General features: G+C 37.0%; 2 protein-coding genes across 4 annotated transcripts; one reads left to right on the plus strand and one right to left on the minus strand.

The window, feature by feature from the left end:
• The first annotated feature begins 84 nt into the window (after positions 1-84).
• Positions 85-4,851, plus strand: LOC111337969 (metal transporter CNNM4). Its single transcript, XM_022944370.2, has 3 exons — positions 85-1,597; positions 3,018-3,149; positions 4,164-4,851. The coding sequence occupies exons 1-3, from the start codon at positions 118-120 to the stop codon at positions 4,649-4,651; spliced, it is 2,100 nt and encodes a 699-aa protein (XP_022800105.2). The 5' UTR covers positions 85-117; the 3' UTR covers positions 4,652-4,851.
• A 2,374-nt stretch (positions 4,852-7,225) lies between these two features.
• LOC111337968 (D(1)-like dopamine receptor) lies at positions 7,226-27,282 on the minus strand. 3 transcript variants are annotated; one of them, XM_088728125.1, is made up of 5 exons: positions 27,266-27,282; positions 22,893-22,992; positions 17,544-17,634; positions 13,151-13,411; positions 7,226-8,874 (listed from the first exon to the last, which is right to left on the minus strand). In XM_088728125.1, exons 4-5 carry the CDS (start codon positions 13,383-13,385, stop codon positions 8,048-8,050), a joined length of 1,062 nt encoding a protein of 353 aa, XP_088584251.1. In that variant the 5' UTR covers positions 13,386-13,411; positions 17,544-17,634; positions 22,893-22,992; positions 27,266-27,282; the 3' UTR covers positions 7,226-8,047. The 3 variants fall into 3 exon arrangements, with proteins under 3 accessions (XP_088584251.1, XP_088584256.1, XP_088584243.1); XM_088728130.1 differs by lacking the exons at positions 22,893-22,992; positions 27,266-27,282 and adding an exon at positions 18,059-18,160; XM_088728117.1 differs by lacking the exons at positions 17,544-17,634; positions 22,893-22,992; positions 27,266-27,282 and adding an exon at positions 13,528-13,807.
• Between the last annotated feature and the right edge of the window lie 216 nt (positions 27,283-27,498).

A 27,498-nucleotide genomic window follows, 5' to 3' on the forward strand; every position in this document is an offset into this window, starting at 1 on the left:
TTGGCTAAAAATTTAATACATAAATCTATTAATTTTTATGAAGTCCATATTTGGAGTCTTCCGGTCAATCCTCGTGAGTAATCGTCGTGACGTACATCACGAGATCGTCAGTCTCGGATGGCCGCCATCTTCTCTTCAAGCTGCAATGTTTATGTCCTTACGTTTTGTCTTATTACAGTTACCGCTCTTCTCAGGTTTGTAAAATGTGAGGCCAACGTGACAGGAATAAGTCCTGTCGGTGATTCGGGTGGCAAATCATCCATCGTAGATGGTGTTCTCGTAATAACTGCGGATAATTTAGTGACGCTACGATTCTACGGTGCAGGATTTACGCGGGACACTCGTATTGCTTTTACGACTACCGTGGGAGAATCTCAAACAAAATGTGATGAGGATCGAACGAAGCCTGTAGAGTTCACTGAAAACAGCCTTCAGCAATATGTAGGAGAAGCCGAAGTGAGTTTACCGAAGGAAAGCTGTGGGAAACCTCATTATGTCTGTCTGCAGTCCGGCAATGGAAGGGAATGGTTACATCAAGGGGGTTCAGACGATCCTCTTCTCCAGATCAAGTGCGAAGGAAAAAGTGATCTACCTCTGTGGCTGAAGATATTATTTATTGTAGTTCTGATGTTGCTGTCAGGCTTGTTCTCCGGGCTTAATCTGGGGCTAATGGCTCTTGATCCAACAGAGCTTAAAATTGTCATGAACTGCGGCAACTCCAACGAACAAAAATACGCTAAAAGTATCACTCCACTTCGCAAGCATGGGAATTACCTTCTATGCACACTGTTGTTGGGCAATGTTTTGGTAAATACGTCCTTCACAATTCTTCTAGACGGCTTAATCGGTAGTGGAGTTGCTGCTGTTTTGGGTTCCACCGCTGGAATTGTTATATTCGGCGAAATAATACCCCAGAGTATTTGTTCCAGGCATGGGTTGGCTGTTGGTGCACGCACCATTTGGATCACAAGATTTTTCATGCTTATTACTTTCCCCGTGTCTTTTCCTATAAGTAAGATTTTAGATTGGATATTAGGCGATGAAATAGGCACAGTGTACAATAGGAGACAGTTACAAGAAATGTTAAAAGTTACTGCAGAATTCAATGATCTAGAAGGGGATGAAATGAATATTATCTCAGGAGTTTTAAATTACAAGAGTAAAACTGTGAAAGAGGTCATGACAAAGTTAGAAGACTGCTATCTACTGGATATATTGTCCATCCTTGATTTTAGAACTATTGCAAACATAATGCAATCAGGGCATAGTCGCATTCCGGTGTACGATGGGGAACGGCATAATATTGTGGGCTTGTTACTGGTTAAAGACCTAGCTTTTATTGACACAGATGACTGTACTCCACTGCGTGCTGTTATTAAATTCTACAATCACAAGGTTCAGCGTGTTTTTGATGATGTGCATTTGGATTCAATGCTTGAAGACTTTAAGAAGGGGCATTCACATTTGGCAGTGGTCCAACGCGTGAATAATGAGGGTGATGGAGACCCATTTTATGAAGCTATAGGTATTGTTACTTTGGAAGACATCTTAGAAGAAATAATCCAGTCAGAGATTGTGGATGAAACAGACATCTATTGTAAGTATAGTATAGCTTTTATGAATAATTTGTATGGCTTTATGTTATTTAATTTTTTTGCAGGATTAGGGACAGACATTGCATGAGAATCCAGAGCTCATGGGAATTTCAAGTAGCCTCTGTGGGCACCCACGTCACCACACTTTAAATAATGAAAGAACTCTCTCTCTGCTAGAAGTGATATTATTTTCCATTCCTGTCTCGTATTCAGTTACAGAACTCGATGTCCTTTGAAATTTGTAAGAAATAAAGAGAAAAAAAATACAATATTTAATTGTTGTTTTTTAACTATTTAAAATCAGCAACATCAATATATATGATAATTTCAGCTATCAAAATACACAATATTATTCACTCTTAGAATGATTATTGGAAAATATTGTTTCGCAAACATTGTTTAAAAATATATTATGTTATTTTAGGTTGAAATAAGCTGCATTATACTTATTAGGTTCAGTTTTGGCTAACATTGAGTTAATTTGACAGAGGTGAAAATGGCAAAGTTATTTTGAAAATTTTTAAGTTTCTTATGAAAAAATTGTGGTTTGAAGTTCACTATCATTAATTATAAAAGCCTGCTTTGATTCAGCTGTTATTCAACCTCAAAGCTGTTGCAAATTGATTATTAACCACAAATGAAATATTGAGTGATGCAAGCAATTGAATATACTGCATTTACATGCTGGCATATTCCTCTAAGACACACACAGATAATATACACTGTAATGAAATAGAAAATGCGCAATGCAAACCAGGGGTAATTTCCTCATTTTTCAGTTTTTCAAACCATATTTCAAGATATGGTAATATCAGTATTCTTTAAAAGTATTTGATTTAAGAAAAGATGTGTGTGAAAGTCACAGGATACCTGTAAAATGTCTGCATGAAATGTTCAAAACACAAAAAAAGATTAAGTGGTTTGATATTGTGCAGGAGAATCTCTCAGTATCATAGAAAAGAGCTTTAAATGCTGTTTGTTAAAAATGGTTTTTGCTTTTCTTGTTTTGTTTTGTTTGTTTTTTTTTTTTTAATCTTTTTTTATTTTGTTTGTGTGTGTTCTCCAAGTTTCCATGATTTATCTTATTGCAATCTGATCCTGTTCTTGGTGTACCCAGATGTTTGTAGTGATTTTCTTAATCAAATTGATGTTAACTGTTTGAACTGGTTTGCAGCTCAGTTCCAAGAGTATTTCATTTTTAATCATTACCATACTTTTAAGAATAAATACCCTTTCATTTAGTTGTTTTCTTACGGAATAAAGTTAGAGAAGTGTTGACAAACAACTACTGACAGGCTCTTGACAAAGTACAGTGACACAGGTTAAATAAGTGGCCGTGAAGCTACAGGGTATTTTGCAGTTACTCCAAAACATAAATTCACTTTCCATGTATTTTACTTGTTTCATTCTTATGTTTAACAGTGGACAATAAATCTGGACAAGTCATACCAGGACGCAAAGAGCCGGTTCATTTATCACTTTTCACAGAAGAACAGGAGAAGCCTAAAGTATCTCCCCAGTTACAGCTAGCAATATTGCAGTATCTTACCACAGGTAGGAAACTTGTATGTTTTAAAATAATGCTTTTAAGGGGGGTTTCAATAAAATCCTGTGACTAGCAGTCCACCACCTCTTCTAAGATGTCTCATTGCTTTCTATTCAGCCCCTGAGCAAGTTCTTGTACACACATAAAACGTACATAAATACAGGCATAGGCAGAGCTCAAAGCTAACTTTGAACTTACAAGCCAAGTGGCTAGTGACAACTTAGATGTTACAACAATTTCAGTTTGTTTACTAGCCAAACTGGCTGGTGGAAATCTAAAACCACTAGCCAAAACTGAATTTCTACTAGTCTGTGACTAGTTGGCTACTGTTAGTGTCAAGCCCTGATAGGTGGGAATAAGCTTAACATAATTCACCAATGTACTCTTATGTGAGTTGGGTTTCTAATTGGTTTTTTGCTCCAAAGGTTTTCTTATGCATTTATAGACCGTGGATAAAAAAAAAAACTTAATGTGTAACCATTCTAACAAAAGCTATTGCTAAGCAGCTCTTTCATTGTAGTTGTTTGTTTGTTTTTATATGTGAAACATGGTGGCAAGTTTTAAGTGGGTAGATAAAACCCCAATGTGTAACCATTTTGTTGAAAGCTATGGAACATGAAAAGCTCGTTTTGAGTTTCATATATACATGTATGGAAATAGGTGTGAGTGCTGACCACTTAATGGAATTCTTTTGAATAGTTTGTATTAGTAAATTGAAATTACATGCAGTTAAACCTTAAGCAAGGCAAGTGTCCCCTGAATAGAGGTTGATCAGCTTCTTATTTCTCTTTTCAATAACACCCTTTGATATCACACGCTAAGATCATAAGAATAAAGGAAATGATCACCAATTAAAAAGTTGGTAATTGTTAAACAAGTTCTCCCCGTGAGCACTTTAATGTATGGTGAACAGTATGGAGAATGTGCATACTGATGTCAGGGTTTAATGATTTGGAGGAAAGGTTCCACTTTATACAGTTTCATTGTATTTACTTTCTGATTTGCTGTGTTCTCTATAACAGTTGTGGAAGCATTCAGTGATGATGTGATCTCTTTCAACATGCTGAAGCGCTTAATAAACCAGCCTCATATTGTCCAAGAGATCAAATTGGATGATGAAATGGATAACAACCTGAAGTTCTTGTACAAGAAAGGAGTTGTGGCAGAATTCTTTACTCTGATTATTCAAGGAAAAGTTGAAGTTACTATTGGACAAGATGAGCTCACTTTTGAAGAAGGCCCCTTTACAAGCTTTGGTACAAAGGCACTTCTGTCGTCACTGAATGCAAAACCCCCAGGCAGTCAGTACATTCCAGATTACTCAGTGCGCGTGGTCACAGATGTTATGTACATGAAAATACCAACGGGAATGTACAAGCAGGCAGTGCGTGCAACTTTAATGGGACGTGAGTCAGAGCCAGATGGAATCTTTCCAGGATCAAATGGGATTAATCATAGAAATGGCCCACTATTGCAGCCCAGCAATGTTTACTTGGAAACTACTTGTTAATCCAACCATTGATTTTGAGCATGACATTTTCAGAGAGAGCATGTAAATTGAATTTTCAATTTGTTCAGTTGTCAAAAATGATGTTGAGGATATCCTTTATGAAGAGATTAACCGATAGTTGCATACTGCTTACACTGACACTTTTGTTCATTTTTGAAAAATTACTCAAAACTATGCATTAAAGTTAGCATGAATGTTTAGTTTAGTGTTAAGTTTTTCTTTGTAATTGAATAAGTTAAGAATGAAGATAGCTTTCCAACTTTTCTTTGAAAAGTGCTTCCAGCTGATTTGTTTTGAGAGCATATCTTTTTAATCTGATATTACTTTCAAACTAACTTGGAGAGAACAATTTGGCACAGATCGTTTTCATTACATGCAATATATCCTATGGATTTTTTGTGTGGTTTTTGACATGAAGAGTTAGTTAAAGTTCTTTGCTGCCATTAATCTTTTTTAATCTTCTTTTTTTCACAAACTTGAGCCCTTTAACTCCCATGAAATGATTTTTAATTCTCCCTCTGGCTTCTACACAATTCCTTGTAAACCAATAACAAAAATGTGGTGGTAGATCAAGATAACAGCTTCTACCCAATAAATATATCTTATAAGACATTTTGTTGTGAAGTATTGCTGAGTATTTGTACGAGTTGTGCCATATTTTGATGAGTGCAGAGGGTGAGTCAAAATATAAACAACAAGTAAAAATACCCAGTGATACTATACAACAAAAAGTCTAATAAGAGATTATTATCAAACACACCAAATTCTTATTTAAGCGCGGGTGAATTTAGCGGATATTTCTGGAGTACAGATATTGCATGATATTTGTAGTCGTCTCACATGTTATTTGTACTCTACGAAGCACGGTTGGATAATAAGTTTGATTATTATATGGTTGTGTCTCAAGGACTGGGAACTACTGCATTCGGTCTGTACTGGTGACCTTGGTCAAGATTCTCCTATGCAGACCTCCCGCTCAGTTAATAAGAACTAATAATATGGAGAAGTAAGATATTTATCACTTTTGGGAGTTAAAAAGGTTAAACCTGAAACAGTTCAGTTTAGGACATGATCTTTTGATTTCACTGGAATCTCTCTCCAACTTCATAGCTCACAAGTCATCAAAAAGTGTAGTAATTTTGAAAATAATTGGGATCAGATTAAATTGGGTTTTTCGGTTTAATGTTGCCAATTAATTGAAATCTTTAAGTGACGGAAACCAGCTTGAAATTGTTCCCATCATTTCTTAGTCATTCAAGTCTAGTCGCTGGTAGGGAAGTATTTTGTGCATGATTTGATGTTAAACTTTGTAATATTTACTGATGCAGTGAAATTTGATAGTTTGAATTCAGTATTGTCACCTGTTGTAATGATATCAAATTAATATTTATTTACTGGACAATAAGAAAAACAGCATGCTTGTGTTTTCTCAACCAAGAGACAACAATACAAGAAGGTTTATAATTTGTGATTCAATATCTATTGATTCACACTCAGTCTTTCAGTTTAATAAAAATTAATAAAGATAGAAAGAAGTCATTTAATCATGTCTTTGAAACAACTCGTCTTGAACTCGTCCACTGGCCGTTTTTCTTTCGTAGGTTTTCTCTTGCAAAGGGGTTCAGCTTTGCAGTATACACCCCAAAATAAAATAAGATGTTCCTTGAAAAATAACCTAGTTCAGAAACAGACCTGCTAGTTTTAAAACAAGAGGAGTTATTAAGGAAGAACTTGTTCACTTGTCTTCCATTACCAGCAAATAGAAATCAAAGTAAGAGATGAAGCTTAAAACTCTTTTATAACAGCCAGGAAGTAGGCTAAGATTTAAGTTTTGTGCGATTTAAGACGGTCAACCCATCGGTAGTGCCTCAAGTTATCAAGTAACAAGCATCCCTGCGTCCCGCCGGAGGAACGCGGTTTTCTGTGAGAGGGCTATGTTGTGGAATGTGGCGGAGGGACCGGGGATGAGGCAGCTTTTTTATCAGTTTCATTTCTTTAATTCAGGGTACAAAGTCTGCATTTCCTTGTGGAAATTTTGAAGGAGTAAAGAAAATCTAACAAGCGAGAGGTTCGGAAAACTGCACGAGTAAGTCATAAACGGCTATCTCCACTCCCTCAGCCTTGCAAAATGCAAATACACCACGCGATGTGTCACTTTACGAGTAACGCGATAGGTCACCCAGGAAATCACGCATGACAGATCACTTAAATGATGGTTAAAATGACTTGAAGAAGGGCCAAAACAAATTCATGCCTAAGAATATAAATTATATTACTATTATAATCCCTTTGGATAGAAAAAAAATCTCCTTTTTCCCCGCAAAATGCGCCACGTCACCATGCACAACGTGATAACTGTGGTTTCTTCCACAAAAAAAATATTTGAGATCGCAAGGGACCATGGGAGGAAGAACGCCTCCATCAGTTTGTTGACCATTTTAACCATACGCGACCATGAGTAGTATTCATGTTAGGAACAAAGCAAAACGGAAAGCGCCAATCATATTTTGGTTGTAAAAGTGCAAAGGAATTTTTATTGAGGTAAATTCAACCAGAAAAGCAACCAGAAGTATGTACGTCAAATAGAATATATTCTTTAATTCAAATTCTATTTGAGTACAGAAAATGGTATTCTTGTCATTAAAACCAAAATGTTATGAATGACACAAATGAATAAGGCGCGAGGGGTGTGTACCCGTACAGAGGATTTCACTTGACGACTTTACGGTTCGTGCAAAAGCACCAAGTGGTTTTGTTTATGGTTCTTTCTTCAGTAGTAATTATAAAAAAAAAAGTTTTTTACAACGATCAGTACATTTATGTATTTTGTTTCTATTGTAAAAGCAAGATAGCTTCTTACGAGTTAGTAACTTGAATAATAGTAAGTTTTTCGAAAACATTTCAAAATTCAAATCATTTTCAGGAGAACCCTTTTTATTTCACAATGAAAAAAGTTATCAGATGAAAGAACGATTTTCCAGCGGAAACTACAAATAATTTGTAGAATCAGTAAAACCTGTCTGAGCCAAGTTTTTGTCTATCGCTTTGAGGACAACTCTGTTTAATGAAGAAACACTCACCACAAACATCTTTGGTAGTGAATGTAATCAGAATGATTCCAAAGAATACTTGCCCTTATGTTATTTTAGTTTTTTTTTATTCTAAGTAAAATAGTTTAAAAATTATCAAAGTTATTTTCATTTCCACATCGAGCTTAAGATTCAGAACCATGTTTCATCAATATTACCAACTTCAATTTGTATTTTTCTCATCCTTTAAAATTTTTTCGTTGAAACCATATCTGGTAATGAAATAATTCTTCTTTGAACAGAAGTGATGAGTCGATACCTCCGAATCCGATACTGATGAAGTTCCTCTTTAAATGGAAGTGATGAGTTATGCTCTAGCTTCGTTGTTTCCGTATCCAGTAATGCTCACGTGACCGTTTGCCTCCTGCGCCAGAACGTAGCTGTTTGCCCTCGCTGTTCGTGCAGGGATTCCACTATCCTCCCCAGATATACAAAAAGATCCCGGTTTCAAATCCGAGGGGAAGTTTTCAATTTCCAGTGGAGTAGCTTTAGAATTTGGATGAGAGAAAGAAAGTCTCATTTGCTTCATTCCACATGAAACTAATATTTTCGCAAACGCGTGACGAAAATCGCGATTGCGATGAGTGTATATGATGGGATTTACCATAGATCCACTGTAATGCATCCACTTTGTAAAAGGCACGATTATAGTGTAATTAATTGTACACGTCTTGCAGTAAGTCGTCACAAGCAACATGACAAAGAATGGTAACCAGGCAACGACGAAAGCTCCGATAACTACCGCAAGAGTCACCGCGATGCGGATTTCCCGCGCGAGTGATCGCGACTGTCTCGCACGTTCCCTTGTTTGTGCGATTTTATAAATCAAAGCGTACGCAACGAGGATTATAAACAACGGCAGAAAAAAGCTCGCAGTGCTCACAAAAATCGGGTACCACTCAAGATACGATCCACTAATACGACTGACGCTTGCGACGACAAGGGCATATGCCCAGGCAGCAGCAATGGTCACGCAAATAGTCTTTCGTGACAAGTTTCTATGGATAGCAGGTTGCGTGACGGAGATGCAGCGCTCCAAGCTGATCATCACAAGGTTCATGATGGAAGAAGTACCACAGATGATGTCATAAGTGATGTAGACTTTATAGGAAAGTGTATTTGTCTGAGTGTTAACTATAGTGCAGAAAAAAGAAAAGGAAAAGTAATTAAAACATTACAATATGAAATAGTACCAATATAGCTGTCTGTCAACGGCGGTATTACATTGTTTTTACTTCCCAGGTTCCTTAATCAGTTCGAAAAAACTACCGTCCGTTATTATTGTGCTGCAAAACTTGAGCTTATCGTCACTGGTCTCCTACACAACCATTGTTTGCGCTCGTCACGCAACACCTTCTCTGATTAGACAAAGGGGAAAGTGATGCGTGACGGACCAAACGACGGTTGCAAAAGGAGACTGGTAACAACAGTCCAACATCCAACCTCCCTTTCCTTAACACATCGTTTAATTGGGACACTTACCCCTTAGACTGTAGCAAATTTTCACGTTGCACCCATTACATAGACGGGCTTGCCACCGCCCCATTCAGATGAGTGATAATTTATTTGATGGTGCAATTTGTCACACGCAGCTATGCTAAGGGTAGTTTGCAAGAACTAAACAGTTGCGGCCCCCAAATGATTCATCACACGAGCTGATTTGAGAGACAACTAAGATGACAGCAGTTCAGCTCAATCTGTTTATTCCTTGGACAATCTCCCTACTGTGGGTGATGGTCAAGCTTAACATTTGTTGACGTCATTATTACTCCTGTTGGATTCCAGTCTCTTTTAGGTTTGGAAGGCGAGGGACTAGATAACAATGCACGGTGTTTGACAATAAAGCACAACCTAGCTTTGTAATGAAACTGTTTCAATAGCTGTTTTGCATGAGGTTGCTCCACATGTCCAATGATTTTTAAATAAAAAAAAGCAATAGCGTGCGCAGTGCGCAAAATCTTCTTTCCAATGATATGGTATCGTATCGTATCGTATCGTATCGTATCGTAAGATCGATCGGTACTGATTTTCGCATTGAAACTCCTTTTTTTGGCTTGAGTGCCAACTGCGGTTTCGTCTTTTCCCATTTACAATATTGAGTTTTTCGCTTTTTTTTATTCGCTAATCTTGTTCTTTGACCTGATCAATTCACCTCGTTTGAATCATTACTCTGTAGGTTTTCGCGTAGGAGCCTTTTTCAAATTCGGCTGTTCGGTTTTGATGAAAATTTCGAGGGCATAAATATGCTTTAGGCCCGAATCAGAGTCGTTTTAGCCCAAACCGTTGGGCGAGGGTTAAAATGAGCACTAAGAGAACATACATTGCATTGCATTTTATAATCACTTTGGGGGGCATTGAGAAAAGGAGGTCTTAAAAATTGTCAAAAAAAAGGCTGATCTCGGGAGTGGTTAAGCCCGCAAAATGTGCCACATCACAGTGCCCGACAAAGTGATAATGATATCAGTTACCGCCTCCTGGACGACTCAATTGGGAGAACGCCAGGTTACTGTGCCAAATCGCATCCTTAGGGTCTTTGGCGCACTCCGATTTAGTGTTTTGGAAACAAAACCGAAATAATCACAACAATTCATCAGAGGTAAGAAAAATATCACAAGGAACCAGAGAGAAATCAAAGCTAAAACAAGCAAACTACTCGAAACGCGGGAGAGTAGCGCGAGTCTTCAGGACCATGTGATGAAGTAAAGCAAAAGCAGAACAGTACCGGACTACTTATTACTCAACTGAATAAAAATAAATAAATAAATAAAAAAAAAAGAAATCAAGGAGAAATGTGACCACAATTAGCAGTAATGTCGCAATCTGATTGGCCAATTTGCCGTTATCGAGAAGAGTACATACAATGCTGCTCTCCGCAACGTGTAACGCAGTTTTGACGTTGATATTTCCTCTCGGTTACTCCTTACAGGAATTTTTTACCCGTGGCTCATCTAATTAATAATAAACAGAAGTAACGTCATAAGAAAGAAAGAATGAATACAACAAGAAAGATGGAAATTTCTTGTAAGTTCTTCGTCCTGTCACAACTCACGAGCCTGATACAGTAATCGCAATGAGCTCATTTGTAACAGATGTTGTGGATACTGCTATGTCGAAAGTTTCAAGAGGCTAAATCAGTCATCTAAATAAAGAAACCTGTTGCCGTTTAACGTAATTCTTTATCACCATTTGTAGTTGGCTGTGGTAATCGTTAAGATAGATAGATAGATAGTTTATTTGTAAAAAGCTTGCAGCCATTGAGCTGAATTGTGTATTTACAAGTACAAAATATAACTTATAATTGTAATATGATAGTTTTACAGTCCTAAATAAATAATAATATCCTACAAATATGATGAAAGCTTGAACTGTTAAAATATATAGAACGGCATCGATCTCATTTACAAAACCCACCGAGCACTAAAGTTCGTTAATACATGATCTTACCAAAAAACTATTTTTGAAACGCTCGGTCCTACATTTAGGAATCGCAAAACGCCTTTTGCACCGGAGATTATAACACGGCGGCCCTGACGATTGAAGCAGTTTATGTAAGCGATGGGCCGGGTCATTAGCAATCGAGAGGATGGTCTTAAGTGACGAATACTGCCTGAGATGGTGAAATCCTTCCAGAAAATGAAAAACCCAAACCTCTTACAAGCCCTAACAGGTTTAACACATTGGTATGAACCACACAGGTGAATATTGCTTTTCGCACATGCTGGTTGACTATTTCGGAAGTGATTAGCAAATATTAATAACCCCTACATGGGTGAAAGCTTTAGTAAAGATTTGGTAATTGATCAGTTACTCGGAAAAATTCCTTTTACTTTAGTAGTTTGCTTGAAACTGGGGAACCATTTCGAATTAGAGTGTGAATATTTTCCCAGTATTTCGTTTTCCACTAGAGCTATGCGTGCATCACTTTGAAGGAGACTGTTTTAACACGCGTGGAAGCTGCGAGGCGCGCCGCGCACGAACAAGGCCACATACAACGAAAATTGTAGACTGGGAAAACATGACCGTGCTTATTTCCTCTAAGGTTGTTTGTTATCTGCGTTGACCTCTAGATATCAAACACAATCAAGAGGACATCAGATGATGTAATTCTTTTTGACAAATCAGTTCAATTAGATGACCTTTCTTCTTTTCTTAGAGAGATGTCCTCATATGTTGCACATCTGGCTTCGCTAAGATAGACAACAACACGATAATCTTTTGAGATCAATTGTAACATTAACGTCTCTGAACATTTTCTGCGTTAAATGTTTTTGAATTCTTAGTAAATAAGCTCAGAAAATTCTCGCTGATAAATTATTGGAAGAAACTTATATAAAAACTTGAAATTTCGTCGACAACTCTGCGACGAAACGATACCTATGTAAGATGCACGCAAAAACGTATCAATCAACATGATTTGCGATTTACACTGTAAGATCCATTCCTCAATAAAATTTCAAGTGGGAGAACTTTACAGCAATTGGTAAAGAAAAACAAGGGAAAAAAAGATTGCGAGGAAACCTAAACAAAGCCTTAACTCAGATTCCCTAGCATGTCGTACAAGATAAAAAAAAAAGTTCTGATATAGAAAATAACGTGTTGAGAAATGATATAATAGTCCATAATAGAATTAATAGTTTTTGAGGATAGATATTTGAAGTTCTTTCTAAAGTAAGCGAGAGAAGAAGGGCCAGGGATCTGAGCGCGAGTAAGATATCAGAAAAACTTTGAAAGAGAATAGAGAAACTTTGAAGAGAATGCGAAAGCAGTTGCGTGAGATAACACAGTTTCACAACCTGATCATATTACGTTTCCTATGTTCCCTTCCAATGATTATTTTTCGGAGTAATTTACAATTGTTTCTGGATCGAGAAGGTGAGTTGACTTAAGCATGGCAACTCTTGAAGTGTTTCACACCATTTACTTTCCGAGACGTGTCTGAATGCGGAAATTTCTTTACCACAGCTTCGTCGTAAATTAACAACTCGAGGGTTTTCTTGAAACCAGATAAAAAGCATATTCCTGGAATTGACAGAATTTAACGTAAATGGAGATCCTTTGGGCTTGTTTTGGCGATGATGGTCGACAAAAGTGTCAACTACTTTACCGGCATTTTTTATTAAAAATTGCGCTTTTGTTGCAAAAGTAATTAGGAATGGCAAACATATGCATACGTCATAGGTACATCATGGTTTCCTAAGGTTGAAATATTGAGCTTAAATTTTCTGCATCAGTTATCTATCCAGTTCAGCCGTTCTTGTTTGTCTTAATCGTCATCGCTTTGATGTTTTCCTACCTTACCAAACTGATATTCTGTGGTATCCTACAGAGTTGTAGACTAAATGACAAAGGAACCGTATCAAATTTCGTGATATGGGTCCCAACTTTAAAAATAAAATTTGCTGAGTCTTACCTAACCGGAAATAGACCCAATACGGTACAGAGGCAACCCCGACCATGATATCGGCCACTGCAAGCGAAACCAAGTAATAATTTGTCTTCGTTCGGAGCTTACGATTCTTGTATATAGCTGTACAGACAAGTGAATTTCCCGCCAAGATGACCAAACTTAACATCACGAAAAACAAGGACTCAACGATAAGAGATGTGCTCGTTGTTTTCAGATAAGTGGTGTTGTTTGTCGGCATGGTAAGCCTTGCTTCGCGGGTCTCACCTAGAATAAAAACAAACAAACGTATGAGCGCACGGCGGCTCTTTCAAAAACCAGTCCGGTTATCTGCAATGCGATTTAAACATACTTGGTAATCAAAATGTTTCCGATTTGCTTACCTTCAGTCACAATATAACAACATCATTTTACACCGCAACTGATTTCTGGTCACGATTGGCATAAATGTTCCGCGGTGAAGGCAATATTTCTAACCGAACTGACGGTGATCAAATCTTACGTCGTTCATTTAAATTCACAAACAGACAGTAGAACAAGTCTCTGCATCTCTTTAGTTACACGTAAAGAGATAAACAACTCGTGAAAACCAGTGTTGTTTACATGATCAAAATAGTCTCATTGTTTTGGTAGGCTGGTCACAATTAATTAACCCAAGCTATTTTAAGTGCTCTGGGTCACAAAAACTATTCGTAATTTAACCTCGTTGTGAGTTTTGTGAATGGGAAATTGCTAAATTGTGTCAAGAAGACGTTATCTTTTGTAAGTGTTCTCAGAACCAAACAAAAATAAACCACTAAAAATTCACCCTCTGAGATTAACTTAGAATTTTGATTTGATCGGTAGGTAGTCTGTTTTTAATAAATTTCTTCCAAGGTGAAGTCATTTTGTGAGAAAGTCACTTACATAGTCAATGAATGTTTTTGCAATCCAATGTTTTTACTGCGGTCTACAGTGATAAGTCCGCACGGACATAAAATTAGCAGATTTTTTCACCAAAATACGCTCGATATTTCGCTTAAACATCGCAAAGGTTTAACGTTACGACTGCGTGACTTGACAGGTTTTCTGCACTGGACCAATCAGAATTGAGCGCCAACAACGATTAAACAAACGGGTATTCGGTAAGCCATTCAAGACCCACTGAACCACATTGCCCAAAGCGTCAACAATCCCTTCAAGATGTTTGTTTTCTACGAAAACATTGAACTATTTTTACAACCCGCTGGTTCAAAAAGAATATCAAAAACTTTCCAGAGTTATCGTCTTTAGGCACCATGCAGGGTTCTTCATTAGTCTAGCTTTCTTTGAGAATTGTAAGGGTGAATGGAGACTGGAATTACTAACCAAAATAAGGTTAACAAAATGATGAATTTGCTTACAAATTGGATTTTATCGATGGAAGCTTTTAAAAAGCAGATGAAGAATAAACTGAAAAACTTATATTTGAAGTCTACGAAAGCAGATGTTCCTTTGAAAAAAAGAAAACAAGATTATTGATTCGCATTATTGATTTCTCCCACAACTGGCGGTCTGTTTAATTGAAGTCAGTTACAAAAGAGCGTGAAAAAATCCGTGCGCGATGATTCGGTTTCAAAATTGGCGTAGGCCAGCAACTAATCCGAACGAACTCATGTATCGCTGGAGTTACCGATCCCTAAGCATTACTTTCCACCTTCTTATTTGTTTTGCAATGTGTTTTTTTTTTTTTTTTTTTTTTTTTTTAGCAAGGATTATTCAGTGACGCTTCAGCTCTTGATTAAATCTGGAAGAAATCATCAACAGATCATCATGACTACACAAATTTAAACATTCAGCGTTGTTTTCTGCGGTATCGTACCGTTTTCCATGCTTGCCATGCTTAAAAAAAGCAGACCTTACGTAAGATTTTTATGATAATTTTTTTTTTTTGTCATTATTTTGCGGTTTTAGTTTATAAAGGGAAAGCACGTCGAAGAAACGTGTACTTAAACCAAAAAGGAGCTAACTAAGAATGGGACCTCTACGTTCACTTATCGCTTATGAAATATTTCAAGTTTTCGATTACGACGGACAAATCGAGGTAAATAACTTTGATGCCGGACTATTAGTTGAGAAAGGCAAGGATAAATTCTTTTTTTATTGTTGTTCAATAAAAAATTGTCCAACCGGCGTGGCAAAATCTGGCGTTTAAATGTTTTTCTCCGAGAAGATAACAAAATAGAAGTAGCTGTTTCATGAAGCTTTGGTGGCGGACCGTTCACTGGAAATATTATCTTCGAACTTTATAAATTAAACTTAAACTAATACTAGTTTCTTATTGAAATGGCCATACGCGGGTTTCAAATCTTGTAGTAACACATAATACCGCGCATTTCATTTAGTCCTGAAACCAAAACCAAAGTCACCACAGTAGCCAATCAGAGCGAAGCAAAATATCTCAAGAAATCCAATGAGAAATCAAAGGGCGCTTTCCATTCAACAAAAATCACGGGTTCAAAATGTCGGTATTTTCGCTGGCCAAATGGAACGCGTCCGACCGTATCCAAGAGGGTACACTCAAAACGTATTCCTAAATTTTCCAAAACTTATCCCGGAACTTTTTTCGTTCCATTCGATTTCAGATCGGAAATCTCGAAAGTTTTGGTCAAGTGGAAAGCGCCCAAAGTAAAAACAGGCAAACTGCCTGGAGCGCGGGAAAAACGCGGCTGTCCAATCGCGAATTGTTTTGGTTTTGCATCTGATTGGTCGAAAGGACTTACGCAAATTTCTTTGACCAATCAACGACAGTAGTGGGGGAAAATTAGTGCAATGTTGAATTACTTTCGACTCTCGACTTTAAATTGCTTCATTTTCTCTGTTTACAGACCCAACAAAAGTTCAACAGCGTTAATTTGCGAACCATAAAAAAAAAAAGGAAACAAGTTTAAATTGTTTTATCGGAAAATGAAACCTATGTTTAAATTAAAAATAATATATCACAAATACATATATTTAAGCGATGCCGCTTTCAGTAACCTCATGTTAGTACTGGAGTTAATTTATACAAAAAAGGAATCGAACTGCTAAATTTTGGAAAATCCGTTTCCAGGTGTAAGTAATTTGCAGTTCATTTACTGAATTTAGACATTTCCTCTTGAATTACAACGTCAAAGTTGTCCAAGTACAAAGCCGACGCTATGGGTAAAATTGAATATGGGCGATCTGAAGAGTGTCATAAAGTATTTACAGATTAAATGATCTATTAGCGGGAACTTATGAAAGCTTTCAACATCAGATAAAAGCTTTTTCCCTAAAACTATTTTTTAAAAAGATTTACGAGAAATTTCCATAATATTGTAGAAAAAATTCTTAGACCAAAAGAGATATTTAATTGTGCGCACCTTTTCTAGATTATTTGACAAAAGTTATATAATGTTTTCGTTATTATATATATTACACATGCTTCATTGTATGCCTTCATGTCCTAATGCAAGTCATGTGACTTCATCTATTTCAGTCCATAAAATTAATGGTGAAATGTTTGCCTTTTATCTCTGATCTGTTCAAAGTATTCTGAATTTGTTTTGGGAATTTTGTCATTTTTGCATTTCTCAGTGATTTTCTTTGATACATTTGAAATTCCAAGAGAATAGGCCAGAAGCAGATAATGCGTAGACCTTGCATTTTTATTTTATTTTATTTTATTTTATTGAAGTTATAGCTGCAGTATTTGCTTTTTTATTAAAAAAAATTAAGTTTGTTATCGTACTTTTCGAAATCAACTGAAATAATCATGAGGTTTATAACAGGCTCTCAACTTTTTGGCTTTCAGCTCGCGTATATCTATGATTGTTTCAAAATTCAAAGCCTTTGATTCTTACGTTTGTTGTTCATGGAATTTGATGAATAAGCCGAAAAACAATCTTAAAAAAAAAAACACGAGGAGCGCTATTCCCGGCCAATGAACGAGAAATAGTGGGACAAGATGTTGGAGTAAATACTCGTGTTCTTTCTCAGTAGACTGTAAATCTGATAAGACTCGATATAATTAGTGAAAGCGAAAAATTCAGCATTTATCTCCATATTAACGATTCTCGACAGCACTTTGGAGAAGACTCTACAAAGAAAAAGCTTTTTAGTTTTCACTTTTCACTTTTCAACCCACGGGCAATATAGAAAAATATTTATAGCAACAGCACAGCAAACACATGGTCGTATTTTTATTTTTTTACATTGAAACTGAATGTATCTATTGAAGCAGGCTTACAATCGCTTTTATTTTTGCAGTATGAAATATTGGGCATAGAATAACATAGTAGTTGTCAATTGCTTAAGAACAGCATTTGGGATAAACAGTTTATTTCCTATGTAATATTTATCAACATAAGACTTCTCTCAGTTCATAGAGATAAATAGGTAACACATTTCTCCGACTTACCAATTGATCCAAAGCCAATGAAGTTCCCGCAGAAAGCTTCGACAGTTATGAAGTATCTCTTCTTACGGAGTGAGTTTCAAAACACACAGACCTAAAATCACAATGAAAAAGAGTTTGCGAGGCAAGTGTGATTAATTTGTCTCCATAAAAATGAGGAAGAAGGGATGCGTGAATCGAATAAGAAGAATTTTGTTAGATAATCGTACGCTTTTCATACGTGCGTTACCAATTTGTGCGTCATCACAAAAGCGTTAATAATTTTCTCTTACGTTCGAGAAAAGCATTAATTTTTCTTTAAATGCAGTTTCTTTTTGCCTTCGTTGACGTCTCTGTCAAACAAGGTCTTATTGAATTAAACAGGTTAACATTACCGTGACGCTCTTCAAGGCAGATATTCAAGAAAAGAGAACTGCCTAGAATTATAAGAAAATCTATTTTGGCCAAAAGTAGTTTTAGAAATGATATCTTGACTCTTATCACAAAAACACATCGAGAATTGAAAAAATAAAACCTACTTTAGCGATGTTTTCGTTTTTTCTGTTACTCTCTACATCTGGAATTGATTCCGATTCGGAATCATCGTTGAGAAATGTTTCCATGAAAAATAACATGTAGCTTTCGCTATTGCTAAACCGCACCGCTTGAAAATTCGGAAATCATCTAGTCATCAGATAGCTATTACAAGATCAATCCTTTATTCGGCCTATTCAAAACTAAGAATAGGCTGCTTTCATTGTTTTATCTTCCTGTAATTCAAAATACGAATTCAATCTCGATCGTACACTTTTATTATCAGTGTTCTCAAAACAGTTTAGCCGCTGTCTTTGTTTCAAATTTTAAATTGCCACAAGACTGAGGACAATGTTTCGAAGCTCTTCCTTACATCCAGAAGATTTTACTTTATCACTATAGTTTATTCATCTGCAACTTTTTAATTTACTGAGAGCTAAAAGAATATTCTGGTCTCTTTAAATGCATTTATTTTCTATGTGATTATGAATATATAGAAGTCAATTTTGCATATTTAGAAAGGCCTACGAAATCCACCTTTAAGAAAAATAGATATTGGAAGGTTCATTGCAAAGAACTTAAAGGAGCACTGACACATGTTGACAAGTGCGTAACCGTTCATTAATGTGGGTTTTTGGTCTAACTTGTGCTGAACACCAGTGACTTTGCTTTCCGACCCAGCGCGGGTAAATCTTCAACTATCTTAGTCAGAGAACTGAGGCTTTTTCGGGAAATAAAAAAGATTATTTTCAACGAAACACCATTAGTTTCTTATCCTTCCCAGCTAACATAGCTGTCTGTATATTTAGCCACACAACCGCGTTTGCAGTAATTGTTATTATCAGTGTACACTAAACACTGCTTCCCGAAAAACGTCATTAAAGAGTGACGTCAAGTAAAGTTCGTCATTTGCAATCTGATCAAATCTGATTTCAATCCTCCGCTATACTTGTTGCTTCTTGTTTTTTATTCTTTTTTCACTGTTTTTCTATGGTCTAACGATTTTTTATCTCGTAGTCTCCTTCGTTCAATGGAATATTTTTGTTCGTTACCTAACTTTATTAAAATGTAAAATTTTGATTTTATAAACCCTGTTTTTACTGAACAGTGGTGAAAATGGGGTGAAAATGGGACTTAAGTTTAACACGCGTCCTACATATATTTTAGCCCAATCATAAGCGGCGGGCCGAAAATATAAGTAGGGCAGCATAAAAATTGGCAAAATATTCTCCCTCGTGATCTTTTCACAAATCATTATATCAGCATCGCACTAAACAGCTCCGGCCTGTCTTTGAGAAGCTTATCAACTGCAGCAATTCTCCATTAAAGTAGACAGCGTGTCTATAGGAAATTAGACATGATTAAATTTTGTCTATATGGAGCCCAATCGAATATTAAGGTGAAAGATTTTAGACCGTGCTGTACAAATGAAGGAAGTCACAAATCGATTACGAACATACTCGAAACTGTCAACATTGCAAAGAGGTTTGCTCCTATCCACGATCAACGCAAAGGGCATTTGGGAAAATTTGAGTAGGGTCATGCGCATGGGTAGGTGAAAGTTACGCTCTTTGTTTGGAAGCTATCCGAAAGAAATGAAAGTCGTATGTGAGGTTTTTTATTTATATATCAACGTATCGGGGTGATATGAAATTTTACGTGATGTCCTATTTATTTGTTATTTTTCCCGTTTTGTTTTGCTTTCTTTTGTTTTTAATTTTGTGGAGAAATTTATACCGACAATGAGTCAGAAGGGTCTAGGAATCGAACCCAGGCCACCGCGGTTCGAGGCGAGCGCCCGGAACTGTGCGCCATCTGGAATTAATACTCATAAGGGATGAACTAAGAGATAGGGTAGCTTGAAAAGGTTGGAATCAGGCAATGGATTGATGTTGTTCTTTAGCACACAGTTAATAAGATTAAATCGAGACGATAAGCCTTCATTGTCGAACCTGATTCCGGTGTTCATGACATTTAGCACCCAGTTGTATTGTTTCTCCCCCTGAATAATCTGATTGACCCGTGGCATTACTCAGATTACCCTGACAGTTTGCCTGAAACCTTATGTCTACCTTCCTGGGTGGAGAGAAGCTAGCATTGTGAAGGAAATGGACGCCAAGGGGTCGAAGGATTATTTTTTTGGGGGGGACCATGGTTCTCAGGGGAGTGGAGAGGGGGATTAGTCGTCACCAACAGAGCATAAAAGGGAGACTAAAAAAATTGACTGCCAATGAGAGAGTGGGATCCGAAGGATATGACAGAACCTTTTAATGGAATCAGGTAAAATATCATACCGACACAGCCAAAATCTTCCGAACCCCCACTCATCCCCTCCTCCCCCCCGACAAATAACGACCAGTGTTTTACCGAAAAATATCACCGTGCAACGGCTGGAACACAGATCTGTGTCACTCCTGAGCACTAAATATTGGACTAGCTCGCATTTCTCGTCAAGGAGGTACTCTGGTACAAGATCGTAGTTAAAAAAACGTGGCAAATTTGAAAATACATATCAAATAAACATACCTTTTCTTTTCTCATCCAAAAAAGTGACACTTTTTGATGGGTAAAGATTAGGTATGTACACTTAATATATATTTTCAAGTTGGAAAGTTTTTGAAAACGAATGTATATATATATATATATATATGTAATTATAACAAACTGGTTCAAGACTTCAGAGGTAGTTCATCGTTTTTCTTACGACAGCTCTGTTTCGTATGCTCGAAAATGACCACGCTCATCAGGTAATTTACCTGATGAGTGAGGTCATTTTCGACCATACGAAACAGAGCTGTCGTAATAAAACGATGAACTACCTCTGAAGTCTTGAACCAGTTTGGTATGATTATCAATGCTCCTCTAAGAGTTGAGCGCTCTGTGAAATACACTCAAATCAAGTTCAAGAATATATATGGATAAAGGCTGATAGTTTCTAAAGAAACTGTTTGGGGCTGCGTCGGTGGGGGTAACCAAATAATTTAATCTATCAACAAAGTTGAAATGGTAAATTGGCCGCCGTTACGATTATAAAAGCTGACGTTTCGGGAGTTAGCCCTTAGTCCTTCGTCATTCGCTCCGACGAAGGGCTAACGCTCGAAACGTCAGCTTTTATAATCGTAACGGTGGCCAATTTACCATTCCAACTCTTTTGATATATTGAAATTATCAAGAATATACAGATATGTATATATGTATATATTTAATTTATTATCTCTATCTATTCATTCATGTATTTTCCTAATAAAAGACATATGATAATTCGAATGGCGATTGGGGTTGAGTAATTTGCGAAAGCGCGGGTCTGATACTAATCCAGTCCTCTGGAGACTATAACAACATGATTCGAATGTGCGAAATGTTTTGCAAAGGTGTTTTAATTGGCTTTCCGAGAACAGTCCTAGCAGCTGTATTCAGGCCGTTCAGTTCCCAGCCATCTTTCATGGACAAGCACGAAAATGGGAACCTTTTTGATTCGGCATCACAAAGAAAAAAATTATTTCAGTTTTTTAAAAAAAAAGACATTTTAATCCAATCACTGTAGTGGAAATTAAAGGCGTGACGAGAACGTTGCGTAACGAGGTGTCCAACACTTAGTTTCTTTTGAACTTTGTTTGGTCCGTGCGTGAAAAAGATTTATTACACGACACGGGCAGTCAGAGGGCCAATAACTAAAATCAACCAATCAAAATGCTCTATTGCCGGTCCAATATTCTCTAAGTATTAGACCGGGCACTGTCCCGAATGGTCCCGAATGATACCACACTTGTGTCCCTTTGAACTTCAGTCGTATAATAAATCTCTTATTAACCAAGCTTGCTCGGGACCGTACTGGAAGAATATCGGCCCTCGGTCTTTTTTGTACGGACCTCGCTGCGCTTGGTCCGTACTGTCAAGACCTCAGGCCGATATTCTCCCAGTACGGTCCTCGCGCTAGGTTAATAAGATATATGTATTGTGGTGAGTCAGTAGTCTATGTAATTGAAGTGGAATGCTCTTTCTCTCTTCCTCAGAGAAATTTATTTTCGGTTTAACTTTGATTTGTGTTTAGGAAGAAGGGTCAATAAACAGATAACATTGATTTTCCTTTTTTTCTGGCGTTGTGAAATTTACTGACTCCAGCTCAAGTAGGTTAATCAAGGAAAGGTCGACTAATTCACTTTTTCCGTGGAGTCTATATTGTGTTTTTCAAAGAGCTCGCTCTCATGTCCATCAATATCAGTGTCGAACACCTATTATTCAAACATCTGCTGGTAGTCCAGAAATAGAGTGGAGTCAATTTAGTTGATCACTGTTCTCGTTATATGCCATTTACATCGCTGTTGCTTAGGGAATCTGATTTTCACCTCCCCCAGGAAAATGAAAATTAGAAAATGCGTTGTAAGCGCTTTCCAGTTTTTTAGAAAAACATAACAAAAAAATCTCGCAGAATTCCTTTGTGCGGAGAACACAAAATATTTTGTTACGTGCGGGGAAAGTTTTTTGCTTTCACAGGCACAATTCAAGAGATGTGCAGTTTTCACAATTTCGACCATATAGATACTATTCCAAAGTCTCAAATCACGATACCAACAAGCACTATTATATGTTTACGAGATGTAAGCAGAGTTTCACGAGAGATTTCAATAAATCTTTTTGCTCCCAAATTATATCAAAGTTTTAGCGATGAAATCTTAATATATCTCAGATTTTCTCTCAGCTTTAATTGTTTACAATGCTGAAGAGACCGACAAAACGTTCAAAATGTTCGATTTATGGGGGCAGTTAGAGAATTTTACGCAAATGTGGTTAAAATCGTATGCACAATTGACTTACTCCTTTCATGGATTTTTTACAAACCTTATGTGTTCAGCCTAAGGCATTGACGTTGGCTAACTGCATTCGATTTGCGATGTCCACCATTGTTTGTAATTCTACTGATTCTGTTTACGTCTTGCTCCTGAAAACAAAGGGCTCGTGAATTGCTCTGAAAAACCGCATATGCAGATTTACTAATCTACGTCCATTGTATTACTTATTTGTCTGACAACATATATTAGCTTCTACTGCGCGACAAAACAATACCCACGATTGCTACTGACTGATACGTTGAATACAACTGCAGTTAACAATAGAAAAGAAATAAAAAATGTTATGCGCGTTATACTTTCGTCTAATTGAGGATGATTCCAAAATTCTTCTTTTGCTGCCCAACCTAGACAAATCAGTCGAGCATCTTTCTTTATTCGATTAACGCGCAAGTAATTTTCACTTTTCCCACTCCATAATTCCAGAGCGCTTTGGACTTTGCCGATTCTGACGTAAAGTAGGATGCTCGCCAAATATGAAACTAGTAAATGGTGTAACTTACCCAAACTTTATGTGCAACCAAATTGGTGGAACATGTGAAGAAATAAATAGAGTTATCAGAGTTACCAACTTAGCTTACGCTTCGCTTCTCGTGCATCCGTGTGATTTCACATAAGCTAGCGCGTCTTGTGACAAGCGGGGGACAAAGAAGCAAAAGTTTTCGCCTGGACGCTTTTAAAATAAAATGAAATGGCTATAAACTTTTGATGTATGCCTGAACAAGCAGATAGCTTTCCTTAAAAGTTTAGATAAACGAACCGGTGTTTGAATTACTTATTGGAAGTATCTACTCTAGATTCACACGAACTCAGCCAAATGAGCTTTAGATTCATTGTTCCGTGATAAACATTACAACCACGTTCAAATTCTGGCAGTTTAAGATACGTTTGTCCAATAAGCATCGAGTCTCCACTGAAAACATCAGTGAAGTGCTTAATGAAGGTAAGGTTTGTATTAGCTCTTTAAACAGATTTCGCAAAAAAGCGGTCTTGTGGTGTTTCGGTAATTTTGGTGTCATTGTGGGTAATTGACTTAGGAGTGTACTCTAGCTCAGAATCCGAGCAAAATTGCTGAAAATTTCATGGCTGTACTGAGTTTTGCGTTGTCGCTGAACGGAAGTAAATGACACTGACCATAAGTACCTCTTAAGAAACGAGTTCAAGGCTTGTATTATTAGCTAAGGACGGACTTTCTCCCCCTTCGTCTTTTGGTTTGTAGCGAGAAGTACGCGGGCCATTCGTGGCGATAGAAAAACAAAGATTTCTTACTTACGCTATGAACGGAGAAAAAGAAGAAAGTAAGATGTTTACTGTCTCCACAGTCTGTCTAACGAGAAAAACTTCGTTCAGTCATTAGCATAATTGAACACACAATTCGTAGACAAGAAAAGGTATTAACTTTCATCTGGCTTCTAAAGTTTAGAACAACAGACGGAAACCATCGAGAGAACTTGGTGACATTAACAGCTATAAAATTTCACGCGCCCTCGAACTGAGCAATGCAATGAAAAGCTATGAAAATGCCAAACAATTATTAAAATTTAAAATCGTCTGAAACGCTCTTATTTATATTAAACAGTTGTCTAGTTTCTAAAGGACATTTTTACGTCAAGAAGTGTCAAGAAATATTGAAATGCTCTGCTACAACAATCAAGGTGTTTGCTTTCATATTGTCAACAATATACAAATCTAGTATTTGAATTGTAGAGGTGAGGTAATTCTTGTACGTAACACACACTGATAGTTGATGCAGGAGCTTTCAACTCTTCAAGGTAATTTAGCATTACCCTTAAATCCACTTTTGGTCACACTTTCCTAGGACTGGGATTTTGGTTGAAAGGCAAAACAATTTACCTTATCCCCAATGAGGCTCTGTAATATTTGTATGATTCTCCCCAATTGCAGTTAATTGGACGATAATTTTCTCTAGTTTTCTCTTTTTACTCTATAATTGACGACTGACCCCCCCCCCCCCTCCATTCCCGGGAGAACCATATGATCCCCCGTTATTCCTCCGCCCCCTCCCCCACCCCCTGGTGATAAATAATGACTGGTCACTTAGATCCCCAAGTATTTTCACAGGGCGGGTCAGATTTCATCGGTATTAATTCGCTTTGGTTCTGTGATTGGTCAGATACCAAACAAGAGCCAATAGCAGCTTCAGGCAATTATATATATATATATATATAAACGTTATTCAGCAATGTTTTGATTGGCCCTTGGGATTGCTTCAGGTTTTGACAAAACAAAACGGCAACCATATAGAGCTTGTTATGTCGCTTTATTGACGAGTAATCTTATCCTATCTTCCTATATATCCAAAAATTGGCTTCATTTTTCCGTAGAGTGACTCTTAGCTTTTTTTGGTCGGGTTAAAATGATCTTCAACGCTGTGTTTCTCATCGATGTGTGTATAAGGGCGCAGTTTTTCGAATGGCGGATACAGGATTTATGGAGTGGATAGTGATATCCCATCTTCCAACATCCGGGGCCCGATCTATAGAGCAGTTTTCAATTGAGTGTTGAGAGGAATGCGGGATCTCTTAGGTTATGTTTTGCTTCGGCTCTGTGATTCGTCTGGGAAATTCACACCAAAGTCTCAAACAATCATTCAAAGGGAAACTTCACAGAGATAAAACCTATGACGACTTGGTCACTCTCTGAGTTTGTTTGCTTTTGTTTTCATTGCTCATTGGCTCGTTGTGATGTTAAGCTTTAATATGATTGGCGATTGGTTCTCATTACTCTGTTTTTGGATTTTCGTTAAATGTACTCGTTCATTTCGCCTCAGGTAAATTTTTTTTCTACTGTTATGAATCAGTCTTGTTCACGGGAACGAGTGAGCCATAAATCATTTTACGATGACGGTTTGAAGACCGGTCATTTGAATACGGTCATTTCAGAATTACAAAGCCGGCCACAAAGTAACTCGAAAAGCATTCAACAAGGGCTGAAGTTTCACTGCTTTTCTTTTCGTCTGGGGGGTAATTTGAAAATGGCCGCATTTGTTGTAAAATTGAGGACACATTTTTTCAAATTAATGTTTTTTCAGGATACTGGGGAACATGGTCAAAACAAGTCAACGTTGAAATTCGTATTTGCCTTGAAAGCGCTTTTAATCGATCGATTGTCAGAAAATTGACTTAGACTTTTAACATCAGTCAGTTACATGACATAAGGTAGTCAAATTTTCTTTTCGATGTTAGACTATACTGTTTTTATTCGACAAGGATAGGTTTTTCGCAATATGAATTGAATTTCAAGTACTTTTGAGCTGTCAGTTTGTGTTTTAATCCCGACAGATGCACTCTACAGATGGCATGGTCTGTTTATAGATACCTAAAATTCAGAAATAGATTTGAAAAAGGCCTACAGACAAAAAACTCTTGTTTACAATTCGATTCATATTTTTTCGACTATATTCAGGCAGCACTCCCTAAGCCATCCTAAAGTACGTAAACCAATCAACTATTCACAAAGAGATAAAAGTTGATCCATTGGAAAAATTCTGTTGAATGTACCGCCGCATAATTTCAGCGAAAACAATATGCGAGCTTTATGTATCTCTATAGTAGGTGAGAGATGAATCATTTTGCCGACAACTGGATAATAAAAGATCCTAAAAGTATCTCGTTCAGATTAACATAAGAGACTAAACACCCCAGAAAGTTTGAAAATAATTTCATCACTTAATGTTGTCTGATGATGCGACGCGAAAGAAAGTGTACCCCACCGTGTCTGGAAAAACAAAACTGCTTGAAATTTCTCTGTATTCACATTTGTGTACGTTTGCGTCGACGCCGATCGAAAAGATCCTATGCGCAGTCAAAACTCATTTCAAAATAACGGCGCGTACATAAACTTCAAATCATGTTTATTTTGAAAATAGCGTGTGGCAAGGAGTTTTCGCGTCATTTAGGAAAAATAAAGTTTGTTAAGTACATATAAAATATATTTGGTTTTAATTCCTTAGGATCTTGAAATTCCTGTCAATCGGCTACACTCGAATTCTTCCCTTATATACGTAGCATTTTTCAAATGCATTAAAATATAAAATTTCTCGCCGTCAACACAAAGTAACACTAATTTGAAGTAACACTGAAATTCACGAACTGATAAATTTTTTGGTAAATTAATAGATTTTCTACTTCAAGGTTGTTTTTTCTTTGACTCTTCTCAAAAGGAATTGTCGTAAAATCTAGTTAAAACCATATATTTGAATGCCAAGGAGGCTCTCCCATGTTCTGGCACAGGCGACAATTGTTATTCAACACGTTACATAATGCAGGAAAATTTCCAAATCGTCGCCTGGGATGGTTCCGTGTTAATAAAAGAGAAAAAGAATCGCTAAGAATAACTACTTACTTGTTCTGGAAGGGGTACAAAGACATTTGATCTCCACTTAGAGAGGCTAAATTTGGAGTTATCTGTTTACAGTCTTGGGGGCAACCCAGAGAGGAACCTTGAACGAAGACTGAATCCGTCCTGTTCAGAGATTAACCAGGTTTAATCATATGCAAGAAGAACTCCCGTATGTCATTACTCTCTCACGGAAAAAAAACATTTGAATTTCTTAATAGCCATTCATAAGATAGATG

Source organism: Stylophora pistillata, chromosome 1, assembly GCF_964205215.1.
Source record: "Stylophora pistillata chromosome 1, jaStyPist1.2, whole genome shotgun sequence".
NCBI lineage: Eukaryota > Metazoa > Cnidaria > Anthozoa > Scleractinia > Pocilloporidae > Stylophora > Stylophora pistillata.

Coding starts and splice junctions, on each gene's coding strand:
- LOC111337969 (XM_022944370.2), top strand. CDS start 118: ATGGCCGCCATCTTCTCTTCAAGCTGCAATGTTTATGTCCTTACGTTT. Junction 1,598..3,017: donor GGATGAAACAGACATCTATT/GTAAGTATAGTA, acceptor TATGTTTAACAG/TGGACAATAAATCTGGACAA. Junction 3,150..4,163: donor ATTGCAGTATCTTACCACAG/GTAGGAAACTTG, acceptor TCTCTATAACAG/TTGTGGAAGCATTCAGTGAT.
- LOC111337968 (XM_088728125.1), bottom strand. CDS start 13,385: ATGCCGACAAACAACACCACTTATCTGAAAACAACGAGCACATCTCTT. Junction 8,875..13,150: donor TTGGGTCTATTTCCGGTTAG/GTAAGACTCAGC, acceptor TCTGCACTATAG/TTAACACTCAGACAAATACA.